Here is a 19,079-nt window from a genome sequence, read left to right on the forward strand (position 1 = left end):
CCATTGTTTTATTTAAAAATCTTTCTTTTTTTTTGTGCACTACATTTAAATGCATTTATTTTACTCATGCTATTAATAATCCTTATCAAAATAAATTATTTCATCACTAAGTACATTTTATGTAGATAATATTTGGTATTTGAATGATTAAAATTGGACCTTTGGTTTAGAAGTTATGGCGAAATTAAAATATTACGAAAGTGAGCGTCCCCAAGGCGGGGGTGCGCGTGCGGGAGGAAGACAGTCTGTGCAGTAGGTATGCAGCCTGCGTATAATGACTGCGTCGTCGATGGTAGTGTCGGAGTCTGAATTGACCTGGCAATCATTTTGCTGACCGAATCTTTCCTGGGTATGCTTTTTGCAGCGGGCAGAGCCGCGGGCGACCGCTATAATGAATATAAATCAAAACTGCTGAATCGATATTTTTAATCATTTTTTCAGTGGTAAATATATTTTATACCCGTGCGAAGCCGGGGCGGGTCGCTAGTTTAGTATATAGGGAGTTTCGGGGGCGATAAATCGATCTTATCGAATCGTGTTTTATCGAATACCGAGCAAAGCTCGGTCAAATAGCTAGTTATTATTTTAAAAATGATTTATACATTTGCACCTCATATTATTTCATGCTAAGCAAGAATTATTTATGAACCAATTTTGTGTCATTTGTGCGCCGGAGAAATTTAGTACTTGCATAAAAAATTAAAAAGCATGTTTAAAAAAAATTTTATTCGTATATGTAAACTGTACAATATCATATCTACAAGACAATATCTTGATGGAAAGATAATATGGCCAAATAACGAAACTTCTTATAAAATGTTAGTTGCAAATAAACATACCCAATAATCCAATAATTATGCAACTTTGTGTCTTGATATTGTTTTTAAAGTTTATTGCCATTTAGAGAGCTAGAATAAAAACAAAAGAGGAAATACCTCCTCTAAGCACTCGTAATTTTCATGATTGTTTGCACTTTTTGCATTTAAATTCATATCTGTTACTGCAGCTGGATATAAGATGGCAGTGTACCTAATTTACATCTTACGGGCTTGATTGTTTCACATTCTTCATTATCATTCACACTATCTTTATAATATCTTTTATCGGAATCATTCTGATTAGTACACTTTTCTTCCTTTGGTGTACTTGATATTCTTAGACTCCTCTTTAATTTAGTTGTAACCTTTGATGGCGTTTTTAATTGATTTTCTTTAAGTTTTTTCTTTTTATTAATAAAAGAAGGTAGTACATGTCTTTCTAGACAATTTTCCCCCTTTTCACAGTAGCCTCTTAAGAAATCCCGGCATATTTTCGTTTTGTTATTTAATTTGACATGCACATATGAGCAATTTTCTTTAGTACACATTCCTCTCAAATAAAAGTAGCATGTTGGCATCTTTTTGTCGGAAAGCTCATGAGAAAGCAAACAATTTTTATCATGGCAGAGACCTTTGATAAATTTCCTGCAAAGTGACACATGTTTCTTATCATGAAGATAGTTACATCTTGCTTTCAGTTTTCTAATGCATTTACCATATTTTACAAACAAAGGACATGGAATATTATTAAGTTTGTATTTGCCAAGTACAAGTGGCCTATTTAGAATTTTTCTTTTAATTGATGAATTTAGCTTAAACTCTTTTGTCTCATCTTTAAACTTGTGACTACCCTCAATATTTTTATATTTGTATTTACTTTGTAAGGGTGATCTAAGAGGTGCATGCTTTTGTATCTGGACCCTTGTCTTTTGTGATGGGTAAGAAAATTTGTTAGTTAATGGCTTGGGTATTTTTAATTCCTTTTTAAAGGTACTAATTGTAATCGTTTTATATTTGCTCACTTTGATAGTATTCTTTTTCAAATGAACACTATTTGTATTTACGCAGGTCTGTTTATTTCTAATTAAACAATATCTCGATTTCGTTTCAGGTAGTGTAGTTAGTGGAACTGTGATGTCAGGGACTAGATTTGGTTTCTGTATATCTTGAGTTACGTTAAAATTGTCCGCTCGTTTTATGGGTACCAAGTTTTTATTTCGTATAAAGGTGTACTTGGACTTTGTTCTAGACACTGCATTGTATTTTTTGAGCACCGAAGGCTTGTTGTAATCGTTAATAATATTTTCATAGTTATTAGAACCTTGCTGGTGACATACACTTTGATTTGGAACAACCTGGTATGTTAAACTTTGCACATTCGTTATCCTGCTGGAGCATGAAGAATTTTGAGTACAGTGAGGAACATAACTTTTTGATATTGTTTGCTGTCCAGAGCTTTTTTGTTGAACTGTTTGAAATGTAGAACTGATACTTTTATTTGTAGGAAAAAAATTAGGATTAACAAATATTTTTCTTGCATTTTGAGGCACTATATTAGGAACAATGAGTGGGAAGTGCTGGTTTAAATGTGCACCACTTCTTTTGAAGTTTGGATTAATATACACTTTCTGGTTTTGGTTTTCCATTTCCGTCTTCTTATATTTTTATTGCAAATAGTACTGAAAATACTTATTTCCACTTTTACACTCAATTTTGTTTATAATTACAGAGCCAATATTCTTTTCGTATTTAACAAATACACCATTCAGCCTTTCTAATATTTTTGTAAGTTCATTCTTCTTATTACCATTGACATATAAAATGCTCATGTGAAACGATGGATCCTAAAAAAAATTAAAGATTAATATACAAATTGACATAAATCATTTATATTTTTAACCCCCGACAAAAAAGAGGGGTGTTATAAGTTTTACGTGTCTGTCTGTCTGTCTGTTTGTCTGTGTGTGTATCTGTCCGTGGCATCGTAGCATCCAAACGGGTGGACCGATTTTGATCTAGTTTTTTTTGTTTGAAAGCTGACATGATCGAGAGTGTTCTTAGCTATAATTCATCATCATCAGCCTGCTCAGTCCTGGACAATCAGGGTTTATCTGGTTCATGAAAGGCCGTTAGCAACTTGTAGTCGTTTGATAGGTTTTATATTTCCTTCTAGTTCGTGATATTTGTGAATATACAATATATGTATATACATAATAATGGAAAGTTGACCTGGTGCTGCAGCATCACCTGGTAATCAATAGGATATCCAACTCCTCACCAACTAAGAGCAGAGGTTTCGTGTTTGGGCTCATTTTAATTCTGACAACCAGTAAGAAGTAGATAAAGTATAAACAGTAAATATTTACATGCTGCTGCTGCAGCATCACCTGGATTCTATAGGAACCGAGCTTCGTATGAACCCAAAGTGGAGGTTTCATGTTTGGGCTCATTTTAACGGCGTCATCGAAAAGGACATTGATAGATGGTAATCATGAGAATATGATTCTGTTGATAGGAATTATTCTGCACTATAACCAACTTTTTTTTAATAAAAAAAAGAAGGCAGGTCGCTGTAGCCCTGACGTCACTGCGACCCATGAGGATCTATTGTGACTCCTTCGCACTAGAGTACTATAACCAACACAAGTTTAAAGAGTATGAAATAAAATTAAAGTAAGAAATTAAAAAAAACCCCCGCCAAAACAACTTTAAAAAGTAATGAAATAATATTTACTGCCTTTAAGTTCAAATGATTCCTAACTTGTGTAAAGTAATAATTATTTTAGTCCATAATTGTTGTCAAGGTGTGTCGGGGGACCGCTAATGTAGATGTTTAATTTCACTTAACAAGTTCAAGGATCAATTCACAGCGATCTGAATCGAGATAGGTAATCAGCGACTTGGCGGTTGTAGGTTTTAGTTTACTTGGCGGTCCCCCGACACACCGTGACAACAATTATGGACTAAAATAATTATTACTTTACATAAGTTAGGTATCATTTGAACTTAAAGGCAGTAAATATTATTTCATTACTTTTTAAAGTTGTTTTGGCGGGGGTTTTTTTTTAATTTCTTACTTTAATTTTATATAATATGAAATAGGATGTATATAAGTATACACTTCATTATGTACAGAAGAAAAAGCTGAATAATATTAAGTATTATTTTAATTGATAAAAATCGAAAACTTACATCATAAAATTGTGGTAATTTGTATTCTACCAAAATGTTATCAATTTTCTGAGTAATCATAAGTAATCCCCTGCTAGAATAGATATCAGCTTTCAATGCAACAAATGTACGAGTCTCTTCCTCATTGCAGTAAATTGCTATAGAATGAAATCCTAATTCAAAACTGAAAAGAATTTGAAATCATTATTTACAGCATAATCAAATAAGTATTTGTTTTTTAATTTAGGGAAATACATAAAACTGTACTACTGGGAGAAGACAGCAAGAATTTTCATATTATAACGTAATAGCCTGTATTTAGGGTTCCGTAGCCAAATGGCAAAAAACGGAACCCTTATAGATTCGTCATGTCTGTCTGTCTGTCTGTCCGTCCGTATGTCACAGGCACTTTTCTCCGAAACTATAAGAGCTATACTATTGAAACTTGGCAGATGTAGTCTGTGAACCGCATTAAGATTTTGATACAAAAATGGAAGTTATAAAAAAATTTTGGGGTCCCCATAGGTACAACTGAAACAAAAAAAATTTTTTTTCATCTAACCTATGCGTTTGAGCTATCTATGAATAGGTCTTCAAAATTAATATTGAGGTTTCTAAAATCATTTTTTTCTAACCTAAATAGTTTGCGAGAGAGACTCTTCCAAAGTGGTAAAATGTGTGTCCACCCCCTCTAACTTCTAAAGTAGGAGCATGGTAAGTCTAAAATAAATATATGATATACATTACTCTACCAACGAAAATTGGTTTGAACGAGATCTAGCTAGTAGTTTTTTTATGACTTAATTTGACTTTGATGAAATCAACTGAAATATAAAAATAAATCCAAAACCTTTTAATGTCATAAAAATTAACCTTATTGCTGCTGCGGAACCCTTCATGGGTGAGTCCAACTCGCACTTGGCCGGTTTTTTTTTTTTGCTTTTTTTTTTTTTTTACATACCTGTCGCAAGTATTAAACACTTCTTGTAAAGATTCTGTTAATGGGGCTATTAAATGATATTTCAACACGAATGTTTTCGATAAACTTATATGGAAATCATCACACTTTTTACATTCAAGTCCTATGGACTCAATTTGATTAGCAAAATTTTCTGTTATAATATTTAAGCTCTCCAAGTCTGGATCTGTAAGAAAATAAAAATAGGCATGATGACTATTTTTTTTCTTATCGGTAATTGAAAGACACTTAAAAAATAGAAACATAGTTGAAAGAATGACTCTGATAGCTTAAAAATTCACCAAGATATGACAATTCAAATATCTCATAAAAAATACCTGCCCGAAACGTTCCATACAAAGTGCTACGAAAGTATGACGTCAGTCTTTCGTAGTTTGTACGCATCGGGAGACAACTTTGTTCGACAAGTATATTAAATATTGCGTTAATGAAAGTGATTTCATAACAAAAGTTGCTTTTAATTGCATAAGTTATCGAATTGTATACAAATATTAAGAAATTTAATTGAAAAAAATTCGACTTGAATAATCAACTTTGAAGGCGCATAACAAAAAAAATACAAATGCTATCAAGCTGAAATTTTGGGAACACTTATTTTTTACCGTGATTTCTTTATTTTATTAACAAAATTTGCTAATCTTTGACCTTGTCATCATCTCTATTATAAGTGAACAAGACACTTTTACCCCCATTTTATATAAAATAAAGAAATCTATTGATACATTTAATGAATGTTGACTTAAATTACTAAATAAGTTGAAGGCTTGTGAGATCTGAAAACTTTTTACGACAGAAGTATTGCTATGCAATATTTTGCTTGGCTCCATTTACATAACATGTTTTGGTGGGATTTCATTTCTTTTTTTAAGGTTTTTTTTCTTTTCAGGTGACGTTATAACTTTTCTGTACTTAGCTTAGCACCCATTCTCTATCTCCTTTATATGTTTTCTTTAAGGCTTCGTTAGTTTCAATAGGTGGACAACGTAACGTAAATACTTCTGAATTCTGAGTCGATTATTAAATTCCTCTCAAGAAAGGAGCACACCTTATTAATTTCATGTGATAACTAACTCCCATATATCGAGCGAGTAAAGAGTGTATAATATTAAGTATATCGCAGTACTGATTAAATTCATATTTTAATCGAATTTAATTATTGTTTCATTGTTAACGTTGTTAATACTATTTTATATTTAATTAATACCATTTCATTAAGTACATAACTAACTTAAAGCCTTTTTACGTAAAACAAATATGCAGGTTGAAAACAGGATCCTATTATTGAAGTCTTTGCTGTCTGGCCGTCATCCATCCGTATGTCACAAGGCTGGATCTCGAGAACCGCAATAGCTAAATAGTTGCAATTTTCACAAATTATGTGTTTCTGGTGTCGTTATAAAAGCTAATAGTCCAATTTAAATAATTAATGGGGACTTCATACAACAAACACGTTTTTTTTCCTTTTTTGCTCAATATGGTAATGGTAACAGTAAGGTTTTTAAAAACTTTACAAAATACTTAATTGTATTTAAACTTTAATAATAATTAATAAAAATTAAATAAACTTATTATTTAAGGGGGGCTCCCATACAAATTTGCGGTACGGAACCTTATGTACGGGGGATGGAGTTGTCCGCGTCCGTAGGATTTACCACCTTTTCCTGGCCCACCCTACACGTGTCCCCTGGGTGGTGCTAAACGGACAACAACGCCGAGGCTCGGGCGGCGGTTAACTAGCCCGATGCGCCTGCACGAAAACGTAGCAGAACTATGATGGTAGGAAATGACCATCGTAAGCCGCAACCCTGTGGTCATGACTCGCAGGATCGGCGGTCTTAGCTTAATCGCCCGGACCACGAGGAAGAATACCTCTCTAAAATAATAACCCCAAGTCTACGGTGAGATACGCGCCAGAGACTGCGTGGCTGGTGGGAGACTCAGTCGTTAGCGATCAACCTCGGCGGACCTGGCAAACGCCGTTGAATTTGCCTTCTCGAGGGAATGGGCGTTACCCCTCTTGTGACGATTTAATTCGACCCTACTCGTGGGAACAATATGGATATATCTTACAATTGCGAAAAAAACACAAAACTAGATAAGAACAACAAAACTATGACTCAACAACTATTTATTTTTAGTTTATAAACCGGCCAAGGTCAAGTTCTTTTAGCGGAACATCTACTAACCAGGACAAAGAAGTAATAGAACTTTTAAACAATTCCAACAATGAAACCGAGGAACAACCATTCACAGAAGTACATTATGGTAAAAGACAAAGGTCTAGCCCAGACGCAACTCTGCGTAGTCAAAAACAAACAAAAATGAATTACTGGCTTGCAACACCAGCAGTGACAACATCCAATAGGTTCGAAGGACTCGAAAATACATCCGAGCAATCAGACAGAAGCAGAACCGAATCACTTCTACCAAAACCGATAAAGCCTCCTCCAATTTTCATAGACGGCGTAAAAAACATCCAACCACTACTGAAACTCTTAGAAGAAGTCGCAAATCAAGAGTATGAAATTAAGGTATTAAGAGGCGACAGAGTTAAAATACAGTCTAAATCAGCCGAATCTTACTCTACTATTTACAAAGAATTGAAAGCAAAAGATACAGAATTCTACAGTTACCAGCCCAAACAATACCGCAGCTTCAGAGTAGTTTTGAAAAATCTTCATGCCTCAACAGATAAAGAGGACATAAAAATAGCTATCGAGGAGCTTAACCACAAAGTTAAAAATATATGGAATATACAAAATTCAAGAAAATTTGCATTACCAATGTGGATAATTGAACTAGAACCTCGTGAAAATAACAAAGACATATACAACGTGAAATATCTTCTACATTGCCGGATATCGGTTGAAGCCCCCAGACCAAAACGATCAATCCCTCAGTGCAGCAACTGTCAAGATTACAACCACACCCAAAAGTTTTGCAACAGAAAGCCTAGGTGTGTCAAGTGTGCAGGCTCACATCATACCTCAAACTGCCCACGAAAAGAAAGATCAAATCAAGTTAAATATGTACTTTGCGAGGAAAACCACCCAGCTAACTACAAAGGCTCTATAAAACAAGCAGATTTTAAGGACTATTTTCAAACCCTTGGAAATAGATTTATCGCAGGCGGCGACTACAACGCGAAACATACGTTCTGGGGCTCCAGACTCGTTCTACCTAGAGGCCGAGAGCTCCTAAAGTACATTGAAATGAGCAACATGAACATAATATCAACAGGTCAACCGACATACTGGCCCACAGACAAAAATAAAATTCCAGATGTCATCGACTTTTGTGTTAGCAAAGGAATCGCATAAAACACCATTTCATGCCGTAGCTGCTGGGAACTATCTTCAGACCACACTCCAATAATAGTGGAACTACATACCGCTGCCCAAGAGTGTGCCGAAAAGTGCGTTCTGCATAACAAAAGAACTAACTGGGACCAATTTCGAGAGCTCACTGACAAAGCATTTCAGTTGCCTGTCAGACTTAAAACCAGCGATTACGTTACAGAAGCAGTTCGTTATTTCACCAACAGCGTGCAAGACGCAGCCTGGTCCTCAACTGCTCCGCCAACACGTAAATTTAAGGGTAACTCTATATCTTAACATATTCTTGACAAACTAAACCAAAAAAGGAGAATACGCAAACATTGGCAAGCAACCAGAGACCCGTCCGCGTCATTAAAAAAACAACTTAATCATATTAGCCGACAACTAAAACACACCCTGGATAAAGATCGCAATGACGGCTTCAACAATAGTGAATATGCATGATTTTTTTTATGACTTTAATTAGTCCTTTATATCTTTATAAATGAGAATAAAACATAAATAGGCTTCAAAATATTCAAATTACTCTTTAAATTGAAATTTAAAACAATGATTAAATTGGTACCGTTCAAACGCCGGCATTTAGCGCGCCATGTTGATGACGTCAGATGCTATGTCCCGTGTTTGTTTCCTTCAGTGATTCAGTTACTTCGTACTTATTTTCGGGTTTATTTGCTATTGAGATCATGGACGAGGCTAAAAAACCTTCTTTCAAGTATTGTGTGATACTGAAGTGCAAAAGCATTACTGTAAAAATACGATGTAAAAATACGAGAACCATGGTGTAAGATGATGAAAAGCGTTAATGTATTTTTTTTTTTAATGAAATAAGGGGGCAAACGAGCATACGGGTCACCTGATGGAAAGCAACTTCCGTCGCCCATGGACACTCGCAGCATCAGAAGAACTGCAGGTGCGTTGCCGGCCTTTTAAGAGGGAATAGGGTAATAGGGGAGAGTAGGGAAGGGAATAGGGTAGGGGATTGGGCCTCCTAGCTCCGGTAAACTCACTCACTCGGCGAAACACAGCGCAAGCGCTGTTTCACGCCGGTTTTCTGTGAGAACGTGGTATTTCTCCGGTCGAGCCGGCCCATTCGTGCCGAAGCATGGCTCTCCCACGTATAAATTCTCTATCTCCATTATCGTGTTTATTACTATTGTGATGATCATTACAACGTAAGTATGCTACGTATATAGCATATGTTACTGTTATACATCTAATATATAAAAATATAAAAAAATCTCGTGTCACTGTTCGTGCGCGAACTCCTACAAAACGGCTAAGCCGATTTTGTTGAAATTTTGTACACTTATACATTTGTTAGGTTTGAGAATAGGTTTTTATTCACTTTTTAAATTTATACTAGAAATAATTTATATGGCAAAACAACGTTTGCCGGGTCAGCTAGTCTAATTAAATAAAATCGTAAAATCAAGATTTCATGCAAAATATTCTAACATCATAAATGCATTTATTTTCGGTAGATAGTCCGATTGTGCTTTGATAAAACCTAATATACTCATTTATAAAACCTAATATACTCATATAGATTCAGTAGAAATCACCAGTTTTAAACTATTTTTTCAACAAATACTATATCCGCAGTATGAATATCGACGCCGATATGTAACATCTGACGTCACATTTCGTTTCGACCAATGGTTTAGTAAGTTTGAATTTCCCTCCATTAATTTTCATTTTTCAAACAACATTTTATAGGTTTAAATGATAACTAATTAAAAAAATACCTTTTGATTATAATGTGGGGATGATAAAGATTACAGAAAAATATATTTGAGATGGAATTATTTTTTTTGCATATTCCCTATTATCTCGCTGGTCTGGATGCTACAGCTTCTTCAGACTATTCTCTATGGAAGGCTACCAGAAAACTAAAAAGACCTGTTAGTGTTTCTCATCCAATAAGAAAACCTGATGGTACCTGGGCACGAACAGACAAAGAAAAAGCTCAAACCTTCTCGGAACATCTCTCAACAGTCTTCACTCCTCATCCATATGAAGGTTCCCCCGAAGATGAAGCAGAAATCACCAACCACCTAAATAGTTCCACCAGCCAAGATGAAATACCTATAAAATTCACAAAGGCTGAAGTTACCCGAATCATAAAACAATCGGACCAAAAAAAATCGCCAGGATATGACCTTATTACAAACCGAATACTAAAAGAACTACCAGAATCCGGAATAATGTTTCTTACTCATCTGTTCAATGCCATGACCAGACTGCACTTCGTTCCCCAAGAATGGAAGATTGCTCAAATTGTAATGCTTTTAAAACCAGACAAAAACCCTGAAGATCCAAAATCATATAGACCCATAAGCTTGCTGCCTATACCATCCAAAATATATGAAACACTTCTGCTTCAACGAATCCTACCAATATTAAAAGAAAAAGAAATTATTCCTGACCATCAATTCGGGTTTCACAGTAAACACTCCACAATCGATCAAGTGCACCGATTAACAAAAAAGATCATGAAATCGCTAGAAGCTAAGACCTACTGTGCAAGTACTTTCTTGGACATATCACAGGCCTTTGACCGTGTCTGGCACGAGGGATTGCTTTATAAATAAAAAAATTATATAGATTATTTGTATAGAATCCTCAAATCGTTTTTGCAAAAACGCCACTTTATAGTGCAGTATGGAGAAGCATTGACTGAGCTTTGTTCCATTAATGCAGGAGTCCCACAGGGCAGCGTCCTAGGTCCAATACTTTACCTACTATTCACAGCTGATTTACCAACCTGCCACACGCTAACAACTGGAACCTTCGCCGATGATACAGCTATTCCAGCTGCACACTGTGATCCAAAAACAGCCTCACAGATACTTCAGAAAGGACTTGATGCCATATCTCGCTGGCTTAAAAAGTTTAAAGTGGCTTAAAAAGTGGCGCATAAAAGCAAATGAAACTAAATCAGTCAATGTAACATTTACTTTAAAAAGAGGATCATGCCATCCAGTCACATTAAATAATATCGAAGTTCCCCAGGCTGACCATGTCAAATACCTTGACATACATCTGGACAAAAGACTGACCTGGCAAAAACACATATTTACAAAGAGAAAGTAACTCAGCCTAAAAATTAGAAAAATCTACTGGCTCATTGGCCGAAAGTCCCAACTATCCCTTGAAAACAAAATACTTTTGTACAAAGCTATTTTGAAGCCCATATGGACATATGGAATACAACTTTGGGGAACTGCATCTCAATCAAATATACAAATCATACAAAGATTCCAAAATAAAACCCTGCGCATGATATCCAATGCTCCCTGGTTCGTGCCAAATGAAATGTTACACCATGACTTATGTATACCCACAGTAAAACAAGAAATTGTACGCTACACCAAATCCTACAAGGAACGCATTGAACACCATCCAAATACCCTGGCACAATCATTAATGAATAATGACAATAAAGCACGACGCTTAAAGCGCAAAATACCGCAAGATATACTACAGTAAAATATATTTCTGTTTAAAAAAAGAGGATGTGACACAGGTCACATACCGAGCGCGCCAACAACAGCACCAACCAAAATGCTGAATGTCCCATACTCAGGAGACGAGATTGTAGTAAAAAAAAAAAAAAACCTTATGTACGCCAGTCCGACTCGCACTTGGCCGGTTTCATAATTTTTCCTTTCATTGTTAATAAAGATCTATCCGGGTTCCAAATTTCAAGGTTCTAAGTCTGCTAGAAGTACCTTAGAATTTTGATGATCTGTTAGTGAGTGACAAAATGTTCTTAACTTTGACCTTCCGTAACTATTAAACTATTTATCGAAATTTAATGTAATTTGGAGGTTAAGCTAGTTTTAATACTAGCTCTAAATCCCTAGCTTTGTTAACATCGAAGATAAAAGGGGTGTTAAATAGCCGCGAACCGCTTCGAGAAAAGTATGTTACGGCCGTGCCTTTGCTAAAAAGCTTGGCTGGGGCATTGCCGTGCCCCCAGATAAAGGAGTATCTATTGAAACATAATTACCATATTTAAATGTAGGTAGGTACTTACACTTAATGAAAACAAATGTTGCCCAATTCCCCCTTACATGTGAAAATGATCGAATTTTTCCTCCGTGCTGATCGGGATTATCAATATGTTCTTCTGTTTTAATAACTGATACCTTGCTAAGATCAGGAGCAGGAAGTTTTGTCCTAAAACCAACACTTCATTGTTTACAACAATTATGTCGTAACGATATTGCACATTACATGATATTAAAAAGCTTTTACATCAATGCAAATGTAAATTTCTATAAAAAGCAGACCTTACACTACCTTTTGAATGTCTCTAAATCGTCATTTTCGTTTTCTTCCGAACCATCTGATTCACCATAATCACAAATCAGTGACAAGCCCGACATCGCCCCCAGTGTTGCCAACTTTTTTTTTATTAACCCACCAAATGCAGCAGCGTAAACCACCAGAAACCGCTAAAACCTATATGGCCTCTCAAACCACCAGAATTCCACTAAATAACGTAAAGACAACAACAACCTACCTGAAAATAATACAACAACAACGTTATTATTATTATGAAATAATTATTTTTCTTAAGTATTACAAAAAGGAAAACTTTAGTTACCTATGTATGTATAAGTAGGTACTTAACTAAAGATGAATGTCTTCAGAGGAATCAGTGTCATTTACTTGTTCAGTTTGTGAAGAATAAATTTCTTTAGTTCTAATTTTTGTAATACGGTACCTATTTGGTATTATGTTGTTATTACAGCATTTGCCTTCGCGTGCTAACCCTGCCCGAAAGAATGGCGATCAAACTTCATCCGGTTTCTCTGTTAAGTCTTTCATCATGCATCATATATTTTAATATAATCGCTCTATATCAGCGTTAGAATGCGGTAAAACGAATAAAGATAATAATATAAACTTTGAGTTTCCAGTGTGGGACTTCAAGGGTTAGAAACATAATTTAAAAAAAACTAGTGGTTTAACATCGAAGCTACCACTAACTTAAATAATCTAATCCACTAAGAAATCCACTAGCCACTAAAACCAAAATTTTCCCGCCGAAAGGCATGTCCAAACCACCAGATCTAGTGGAAATTCCACTAAGTTGGCAACACTGATCGCCCCATAGTGACAGCATAGACAAAGGAAAAGTGACAGCAACTAGCAAGGCCAAGCCAAACCATTGAGGTACTATAGTACCTATACTGGAGAGAGCCTTATATAGGTGTATAAGCGTCAAAAACGTGTAATGTTATGTCCTACTTACTAGGACATAACAAAGGAGTCGGTCTGCATATTTCATGTAATAAAAGTGTTAATAAAGGTTTTTAGTGAACATATTTTAATGCTACATATTGTTGAGTTTTGTGGTTCCGCTAAATAATAAACCATAAGAATGGCCAAATAATGCCTCAAACACGTGGATTTAACATTAAATACGTAAGTTTTGGACAACGTTTTTTGGGCTTTTCAATCTGTATTTTTGTTAGCAAAAAAGATAATTTATAAGTTTATGAATCCCTTAGTCGTGCTATATAAGGCATTAGTGCTAAAAATGTCATATCAATTAATAATTTGGCTATAAAAATTGCATATACGTGTGTTTACGGATTCTCATCACTTGAACTATAGTTAATCGATATCATGAAGTAATTGACTTTCTTTCCTGTATCATAGTGTGCTTCGAAATAATCGACAAATAGAAATATTCAAGAAAATAAACGCACACTACTTGTATGAAAATAAGCACAAAATGGCCACGCGATGACGGGCTAAGACTACATCTATAGTATATACTTCATCTATGGGAATTGCAATCGAAATTATCGATTTCGTACTGACATTTCAGTGGTGCCGGCCATAGATAAAGTATTATAGTATAGATGTAGTCTTAGCCCGTCATTGCGTGGCCATTTTGTGATTTTTTTCATACAAGTAGTGTGCGTTTATTTTTTTGAATATTTCTATTTGCCGATTATTTCGAAGCACATTATGATACAAGAAAGAAAGTCAATTTTTTTTAATATAAGTAGCAAGCTTCATAAAAAGAGACACCTCCGTGGCTTTTTTTATGAAGCTTGCCACAGCGTCTCGTTAGTGTGCCGGGATATGGCTACAACCATAGACATAATATATACCTATATTATGTCTATGGCTACAACTGCATGAGGAACGCTGTCATGGATTGCCAGCTTTCGGGACTTGGTCTGTATGATGATCACCGAGGGACTCGTTAATCCCTGAGCTTCATGGATTGTGAGGACGCAAGAGTCCGTTCCCGATCCATAGCCTGTATTAGTGAGGGCTGCTTTCTCCTCTTGTGTGTGGACAAGATACAGGGTATTTAGATCGGTTTTAGGTATTCTCGCTCCTGTATACTTCATTAGCTTTAGGGACCGCACAATTTCCTTCGATGAATAGATGTTATTATAGACCATGATTAAGGCGTATGCCACATCCATAGGGCTCCTGTGTGTGCAAGACAACTCCTGGGTGATGCTGGTTACCAGGTTTGGACGAGTGTAATTAAGTTTAAAGAGGTTTTCACGCTCTATAAACGGGAGTTGGTTAATATCTCCAATGAGGATGACATCGTTGGCGCCTGTTAACTGATTCGCCATGACGATTGAGCCGAAATGGTTCATGAGGACCTCGTCAACTATCAACCTTTCGTAGGTTTCTTTTGTCCCATTTACCAGCAAAGAGGCCATGGTACGAACTTTATCTTTAACTTTGTTGCCAGTTCGTAGCGATAGCCTTTGATTTAGATCCTCGGCTGCTTCGATTGTCGTTGTTATTATAACGTCTGTTTCCTCATTGAAGTTATTAATGATCCTAGTTGTCTTCCCACAGCCAGGAACCCCATTGACCCACGAGTAGTTGATAGGTTTCGCGAATATATCCCAGTCCATGCTGGATTCGGGGTCCCCAGATAGGACTTCTGCCATTTCTAGTATCCTGTCTTCCAGCATTATTCTGGTACATTCCGCTATTACCATTTTTTGTGATAAATTTGAGTGTTCCCGTGTTCCCGTTTTGTCTCATCCTCGTCCAGAACCACGAATCCACAGTCGGCACTTAATGCCGCCATATACTGCCCTGTCATCGCCCCGGCAATTATTGAGGAGGTGACATTGTCGTATATGGCAGAATTGCATCCTCGAGTCTCACTTCTAACAGCTTTTGATTTTTCCGCTGATAGGCCTGCATGATCTTATTGCAGGTCAAGAGCTTGGTCTTATTTGCTTTTATTATCGCCTGGAACTCGAGGAAGGCATTTATTATATGATCTTCGGGGTTCTGGGCCAGTCTGAGTTTTGGCGGGAGCACTTGCCCGAGATCGGCCCTATATCTTTTGTTTTTATTTGCCGGTGTTTGTGTAGATGGTTCCCTCAAAAAAGCCTTTATTGCTAAAGCCTGCCGATTTGTTTGTGACGAAGCCTTGATCCGAGAAAGGGTGTTTTTGTCCTCGATCATTCTTTCACGATGAAGTACTTTTTTGATGGAGCCCACAAACGCTTTTAATTTGGCCGTTAAGTTTAGAGACTTCTTAATTTCATTTTTATCTCTCTCTTTCTTTTTTGTTCTCCCGTGATGCTTGGAGTCGTTCACTTGCGGAGGATGAGTTCGCCTTATTGCTGGGTTGGGACGCTGCTGGCTGATCATCACGATTCTTTTTGAGGAAGCTTAGGTCATCCCCTCTGTTCTCGTAGACGATTATCTCATGATGTTCTGAGGCTTTTACTATTCCATAGTAATTTGCAGCCCTGCCTTTGTCCTGTCCCAGTGACATGGCGTCTACGCTGATTATGCGTGGGGTGGTACTGTGTCTTATCCCCATTGCTCCCAACTCCTTCACTAAGACGGCTGTATGTTATACCCAATGTTTCGGTTGGATTTGACATAAAGAGAGGGATCGGCCTTAGTTTAATTTTCGGTTCCCCGTTTTGTCCGCGGGCTAGTAATTGTTGGGTTTGCTCTAGGGTCGGCTGTGTTACAATTTCGGTTGAAACTGCCCGTTGTTTTTCTGTGTGTGCCTATGATTGTGTTGGCGCATGTATTTCTCCTGGCCTGTGGGTTGATGTGTAGTGTGTCTGTATGGACGTTGGGGTTTGTGATCGTGTGCGTTGTGATTGATTTCGTGTGTGTTGTGTTGATGTGTTTGTTATTACTCGCTTTGGTGTATAGTTTAATTTGTTGTGGCCTGTGTATAACGTTGAGCCATTTGCTGTGGCTGCACTGGAGACAACTTTGCTAATGAATACCATCAACGGTTCTCTGGTGGCTTTTTCCTCCATGATGGTGGTTGCCTGACTTAGCTCCATTTCCAGTTGTATTTCTAAGTCAGACCTGTTACTACCAAACCTTGGGCATTCAATGAGCAGGTGGAATATTGTCTCGTCTTTTGCGGGGTCACAAATGCAGGACGGGCTGTCTTTAAGGTGGAAACGATACAAGTATGCTGGGAATCCTCCATGTCATGGCTTGCACGTGTGTAGGCGTTATTGTAACGTGCCTTAGTATTTCCCACGCCTTTTTAACAGTGGGGAAAAAAACTTTTGTGACCGATCCGGTTGAGGAGGATTGGTATCTTTCCTGCCACTTAACTGTTGTCCCCTCCCTTATTTTTCTCCGTATATAGGACATTGGCACTCTGTTGTAATCTGAGGCCGTGTTTATGGTAAGTGCAGCCTTTTTTGACAGTTCATCCGCTCTTTCGTTTCCTGGAGTACCTACGTGCGCTTTTAGCCAGAATAGCCGCACTTTTCTGCCTTCCTCTGTTATAGCTCCCAAAGGATTTCTCAGCATGTTTAGTGACGATCTGGAGTCACTCATGATGTTAATTAAACTTTCCTTTGATGTCCTTGCCAATTAGATCGCTCTATAGAGCGCATAGATCTCAGATTGGAAGACTGTATTGTGCGGTTCTAGGTGGAAAGTGGAATGTCTGGTTTCCCGGCCGTTATTCCACCACGTTAGAGCAGCTCCGGTTTTCCCCTCTATTTTACTTCCATCCGTGTATATTTGGGGGCCGGTTATTTGGTGTTCCTCGGTGGGGCTTTGGCTTACGTCTTCCAGGCATTCGTACTCAGTTATGATGAGTTGCGATGGATGTGGGTTTTGAAGTGGTCCCACTTTAGCTTCCACTTCCCTGTTTGGTGGTAGGTATTCTTGTGAGTACCCTTTTTTATTTTAAATAGGGTTGCCGCTTCCTGGATTCTCAGGTCTAGGGGCAGCAGGCCGAAAGAAAGTCAATTAGTTCATGATATCGATTAACTATAGTTCAAGTGATGAGAATCCATAAACACACGTAAAAAGCTATGCAATTTTTATAGCTAAATTATTAATTTATTTGACATTTTTAGCACTAATGCCTTATATAGCACGAATAAAGGATTAATAAACTTATAAATTATTTTTTTAGCTTACAAAAATACCGATTGAAAAGCCCAAAAAACGTTGTTCAAAACTTACGTATTGATTTCGATTCAACAGAGTCAATCTCTATTGACATAAGTTTCGTTTCATGCATACGTATGACATTTTTCAAATGTTTTCGTAACAATAATTTTAAACTCCTATTTCACAGTTAATATTTATAATTTTTAGTAATAGGTTAGCATTTAGCATCTTTTCATTTTTATTCATTTACAATTATAGGAAACATTTGTTTTTGTAGATGGAATTTAATTAATACATTTTGATTTTCTTTGTTTTCTTGAAAAAAAAACCCGTAGCAAGGAACATGAAAACTGTCACCCATATCATCTTAGAACGCACAAACTTTAATATCATTTTATTCTAACCAGAATAATTTGCGAGAGAGACTCTTCCAAAGTGGTAAAATGTGCCCCCCCCCCCCCCCCCTCCCCTCTCTAACTTCTAAAGTAGGGGCATGATAAGTCTAAAAAAATATATGATATACATTACTACAAAAAATACCAACGAAAATTGGTTCGAACGAGATCTAGCCAGTAGTTTTTTTATACGTCATAAATGGTAAACCTTAATTTAACTTTCATTAGAGATAGGAATAGCTCACAATTGACATTAATGTCAATTGTGAGCTATTCCTATCTCTAGTAGGGCAAAACCAGAGATAGATCAAATATTGGGAATGGCCGTAAATCAACTGAAATATGAAAAAAACCTCTTAATTTCATAAAAATAAACCTTATTGCTGCTGCGGAACCCCTCATGGGCGAGTCCAACTCGCACTTGGCCGGGTTTTTTTACATGTATTTGAGTTTGACAGTTCTATGGCCCCTCTTCAAGATGGGCCAACGCTGGGCGATCGAATGGCGCATGCGATGGCTATGCAATGGTCGCAACGCCTTTACATGATGGCCGTGTTCAGTTTCTACAAATATATACTAGTAATCTGTGGTTCAGTTGTGATCTAAACGTCGTTCAAGATGGACGTGTAAGCATTAGCCATTGCGGCAATGCAAAACGTGCATTTTTAATAATTTATGACTTCACCAGATGACCCGGTAAACTTCGTATCACCTCCCTCCTAATATGAACCTTCTCTTGAATTCTACGAATAATTATTTCGAGACTAAAATTAAAATAATGGTTTATGGTAGTGATGATGATGACAATGATGAATGTAATAATAGCATAATATGCTTTCCGTTCTTAAAACAACGCCGAAACTCCCAAAATTGTATCTTTAAAGAGTCAGGAGTTATGTACATATATAATGTAAAAGCTATAATAATTATTGTAAAGTTTCATTAAAATCCGTTCAGTAGTTTAGAAGTAAAAGAG

The 19,079-nt window shown here is 36.7% G+C and overlaps 2 protein-coding genes across 2 annotated transcripts; both read right to left on the reverse strand.

The window, feature by feature from the left end:
• Nucleotides 1-711: 711 nt before the first annotated feature.
• On the reverse strand, nt 712-2,464 carry LOC121738886 (zinc finger CCCH domain-containing protein 7). The gene is made up of 2 exons (XM_042131151.1): nt 995-2,464; nt 712-964 (listed from the first exon to the last, which is right to left on the reverse strand). The coding sequence occupies exon 1, from the start codon at nt 2,462-2,464 to the stop codon at nt 998-1,000; it is 1,467 nt and encodes a 488-aa protein (XP_041987085.1). The 3' UTR covers nt 712-964; nt 995-997.
• Nucleotides 2,465-2,482: 18 nt separating this feature from the next.
• On the reverse strand, nt 2,483-12,701 carry LOC121738887 (U6 snRNA phosphodiesterase). Its single transcript, XM_042131152.1, has 5 exons — nt 12,615-12,701; nt 12,349-12,503; nt 4,951-5,134; nt 4,011-4,173; nt 2,483-2,662 (listed from the first exon to the last, which is right to left on the reverse strand). The coding sequence occupies exons 1-5, from the start codon at nt 12,698-12,700 to the stop codon at nt 2,483-2,485; spliced, it is 768 nt and encodes a 255-aa protein (XP_041987086.1). The 5' UTR covers nt 12,701.
• Nucleotides 12,702-19,079: the final 6,378 nt, after the last annotated feature.

The sequence above is a fragment of the Aricia agestis genome, chromosome Z (assembly GCF_905147365.1).
Source record: "Aricia agestis chromosome Z, ilAriAges1.1, whole genome shotgun sequence".
NCBI lineage: Eukaryota > Metazoa > Arthropoda > Insecta > Lepidoptera > Lycaenidae > Aricia > Aricia agestis.

What these genes read in the sequence shown, in the direction of transcription:
- LOC121738886 (XM_042131151.1), bottom strand. Translation starts at nt 2,464, where the DNA reads ATGGAAAACCAAAACCAGAAAGTGTATATTAATCCAAACTTCAAAAGA.
- LOC121738887 (XM_042131152.1), bottom strand. Translation starts at nt 12,700, where the DNA reads ATGTCGGGCTTGTCACTGATTTGTGATTATGGTGAATCAGATGGTTCG. An exon ending in GATTTAGAGACATTCAAAAG is followed by an intron (nt 12,504 to 12,614) that starts GTAGTGTAAGGT and finishes TAAACAATGAAG; the next exon opens with TGTTGGTTTTAGGACAAAAC. An exon ending in AACATTTGTTTTCATTAAGT is followed by an intron (nt 5,135 to 12,348) that starts GTAAGTACCTAC and finishes ATTTTCTTACAG; the next exon opens with ATCCAGACTTGGAGAGCTTA.